Raw genomic sequence first — 3,555 nt, forward strand, 5'->3', positions numbered from 1 at the left:
AACATTTATTTAGGTATATGCGTTCAAAATGATGATTTATGTAATTTACTCAACAGCAAAACTGCTTTAAAAATCCCTTGTAATAATTCTTCAATTCAACAATGTAATCTCTTCACTTTAAATCACACAAATGTAATGTGAGGTCTGAAAGCCTTAACAAATTAAGTTAAACATCAGTGGAAAAGGACAAAAGAAAATACATTAAAAGCCTTATGCACACAAAAAAAAAATAACACTGACTGGAAAACAGGTAACATCACAGTGTCATACTCTGGAGTGCTCTTACATTATATGTGCCATTTCTTTATTTATTTACTTTTCTTCTTTTCTCCCCCCCCATACATGTCACCACTAATGGACATCAAGTGCTTCCTGTTTGTAGCTCTCTTCTGGACATACATTAGAGACAGAAAACCCATTTCTCAACCTGGGCAGAGATAAATAGCATGCGCGCACACACACACACACACACACACACACACACACACACAACCGACACCACATTCAAGCCACTCGCTCTGTCTAGTGATATGTTGCGGACTGCAGGATGCGCTGAACCACATCAAGTTTGTTAACCAGGAGAAACAGTCAAGGGAGGAGATCCAGAATTTGTCTGAGGACTACAAACACGTGATGCAGCAAGATAAACAGATATCCAAGCTAGATTAGTAGTTATAAATGTAGTTATACAGTGCATTTTCATTCCAACACAGGGCCTGCCTCATTAACACAGGGGTTTTTAATTCTGCATATCTTCCCCTGAAACGAAGCAGATCTTTAATTATGGCAGACCTAAACCAAATTTCATTGACTTTCTGTGGTATTTTTTGCCGAGAAGCTGAGAAAAACCTGAATTCTGCAGAATGTTTTCGTTTAATTACTTACTAAAGTGCACCGACACCACTTTACTAATGTGAGAACAGGGTTTTGTGTGTTTTGTGCATTGTAGTTCCAGTACATTTCAGCTTCAATGAAAGAATTCTTTTATCGGTTTAGATGTTGAGGTCCTCTGAATGTCTGATTGGTGTCACAGCCTCCTGAAGCCGATAGAGAAAGCTCCTGTTGAGTCTCTGTATTCATGGGCGTCGGTCAAACCGCAGGCACAACAGGGTGAGAAGTCAACTTTTCTTCCAGTATAGAGGGATTTAACAGAGGGAGGGGAAGGTGGGAAGGACGCAGGCCCTGATGTGTCCTCCTCCGTTTCAGTCTTCGCCCGTCTCCCCACTCAGCTGAACTTGTCCTGAATGTTCATCAGACTGGTGTTGGACTTGGCTCGCTTGGCTGCAGAGAGAGAATTAACATTATTATTACATACTAAGTAGGGATGGGACAATACATCGAAATTCAATATATCACAATACAAAAGTGTGACAATAGGTATTGTAGGGCAGAAAAATGAATCGCGATATCAGCTCCATTTTATTCTGCTGTAGTAATCACAAATGAGACGGCTTGCCCATCGCAGTTTCACAAGCTCTCCATCCAAATTATATTATTTGCACTTTGTAATGACATTTTTAAATTGTTGTTTACATTCTAGCAAGACAATGCCACTGCTAGAAAGATTTGTGGCTCAGAAATGAACATAATTCTACACAGTCAGACTTTGTTGTCATTGAACTTTTATTTATTACATCGTATCGTGGTTGTATCGAATCATGAACTCCATATCGCATATCAAATTGTACTGTGATATAAGCATATCGTCCCATCCCTAATACTAAGTATACATCTCATCTGCAGAAATGACTGAAAGTATGTTGTGGAAGTGGATTGACAAAAGTAATATTTCGCTTTGTGTACTGGAATTTGCATTTTTTTTCATTTAGAGTCAGAGAAAAAGCCCAGATGTTCATGGTGAATACACACTCTTGAGGGCAAGTGATGATGGAAGTTGATAGTTAAAAACGTTACACCAGGTAAGCATACTGAAATATCAAAATGTTCTAAGTAAAATATCAATACCTTATAAGAAACCCCCTTACCTTTTAGCAGACATTCATCATAGCTACACATTGAGTTTTATTTTTGCACGTTGTCTGAAGGACCAAAGCCAAATCGAAGCAACATGCCCTTGACCATGTTAAACCATTAGTTCTAGACTTAACAACCAATCCCCTCCCCCGTCCTAAAATCCTCCCTGTCCTTCTCGCAACCCCCTGGCCTCCTTGACCCTTCAAGACAACCCTCATCCACCACCCAAAAAAAATCCCTCAACCTCGTCTTGTCCAGAGGTTTGCAGGACGCAGCCCCACTTTGCTTCAGACCAACCTAGGACCCCCCCCCCCGCGCGCGCAATCCCAGCCAAACCCCGATATCACAGTCAGCCGAGCCCCCTCCACCCAAAGTCCCACAAACCCTCAAAAAAGCCCTGTCAAAAAATCTCTCCGCGCGACAATGGGCGAATTAAGCTGGTTACTCACGGTGTATGAGCTTGCGTTTCTTTTGTTCCGAGTGAAGGAAGCTGCTCAAGTAGAAGATGATGGGCAGAAAGAGCATGAAGCTGGACACAGCGATGACAGGAACCGTCTCCTCTCGGGGGAAGGAACAATTGAAATTCTTACTCCACAGTCTGCGGGTCACATTCATCTGAAACAAGGCAAGGTGCCAAACCCAACAAAAACTTCAGCTTAGATGACCACAATGGAGGGACCACCAATTTGCGTATGTTTTAACTGCTGGGTCGAAGACGTGTTCTGACCACATTATAGGTTCACCAGCCTAAAACGGTTGGTGTAAACACTTCTGAATAGTTGCCCTTTAATGTCTGTAGAGTCCTCTAGGGGGTGCAGTAAAGAAGTGTGTGGTAATTCTCTGCTACTGATACATACCGCATCCTCTGTGTCAATACACAGAGTGTTATTCTTCTCCATGCGGCCGTACAGCTCATTCAGGCTTCTATATGTGCTTTTGCACTCCTTGCAGAGCTCCGAGTGGTTTCCCTGCTTTAGAAAATGGCAAAAAGAGCAATAGTCATAGTTAACTTCTGAATGTAGATACATGTGAGATAGATAGATCACCCAATTTTATGACCTACCTGCTGATACTTCTCAAAGCAGGCGAGAGATTGGTTGAGAGCGGACATGAAGTACAGCGTGTCATTGGTCAGGCTCTGGAATCCATTGGCAACACAGTCTTCACAACAGGAAATCAAAGCATTTAGTCAGTTAGGCCGATTTATTCATTTACTTGGAGTGAAATTAGTTTGGATACTGCACTCTGATAGTATTTCACTTCTGAAGGTGTCGCCTTGGTAACCCCAATGACAGTCTTGCTTTCACCCACCCCCCTTTTGATCTAAGATCCAAGCCAGGTTTCTCCCTAGGCAATTACTCTTGTTTAACAGCACAATGGATCGTTACATCAGATCCGGCGTATTGCTAAATGTCAGAGAAAGGGATGCGGGAAGGAATCCAATTAACTTTGATCCGAGTGACTCATGCTCATGAATCATCACAATTTGGGGTTGCAAAGAATAATTTGGTGATATGCCAATTTGATGCAATCTGGAGATATAATATCACAGACTGATATGGCTCATATTTAGGGCAGCCT

General features: G+C 41.9%; 1 protein-coding gene across 2 annotated transcripts in view; it reads right to left on the reverse strand.

The window, feature by feature from the left end:
* Positions 1-3,555, reverse strand: part of ostm1 (osteoclastogenesis associated transmembrane protein 1) — a 5,018-nt gene continuing 1,463 nt past the window's right edge. The window contains exons 3-6 of one of the 2 annotated variants that reach the window (XM_071920782.2): positions 3,038-3,135; positions 2,832-2,942; positions 2,424-2,589; positions 1-1,281 (exon numbers count right to left, since the gene is read on the reverse strand). In XM_071920782.2, coding sequence (XP_071776883.2) covers positions 1,226-1,281; positions 2,424-2,589; positions 2,832-2,942; positions 3,038-3,135 — 431 coding nt within the window. In that variant the 3' untranslated portion in view covers positions 1-1,225. Of the gene's footprint in view, positions 1,282-2,423; positions 2,590-2,831; positions 2,946-3,037; positions 3,136-3,555 lie in introns of both variants that reach the window. The other variant, XM_071920774.2, reaches the window with a different exon arrangement.

The sequence above is a fragment of the Centroberyx gerrardi genome, chromosome 18 (assembly GCF_048128805.1).
Source record: "Centroberyx gerrardi isolate f3 chromosome 18, fCenGer3.hap1.cur.20231027, whole genome shotgun sequence".
Lineage (NCBI taxonomy): Eukaryota > Metazoa > Chordata > Actinopteri > Beryciformes > Berycidae > Centroberyx > Centroberyx gerrardi.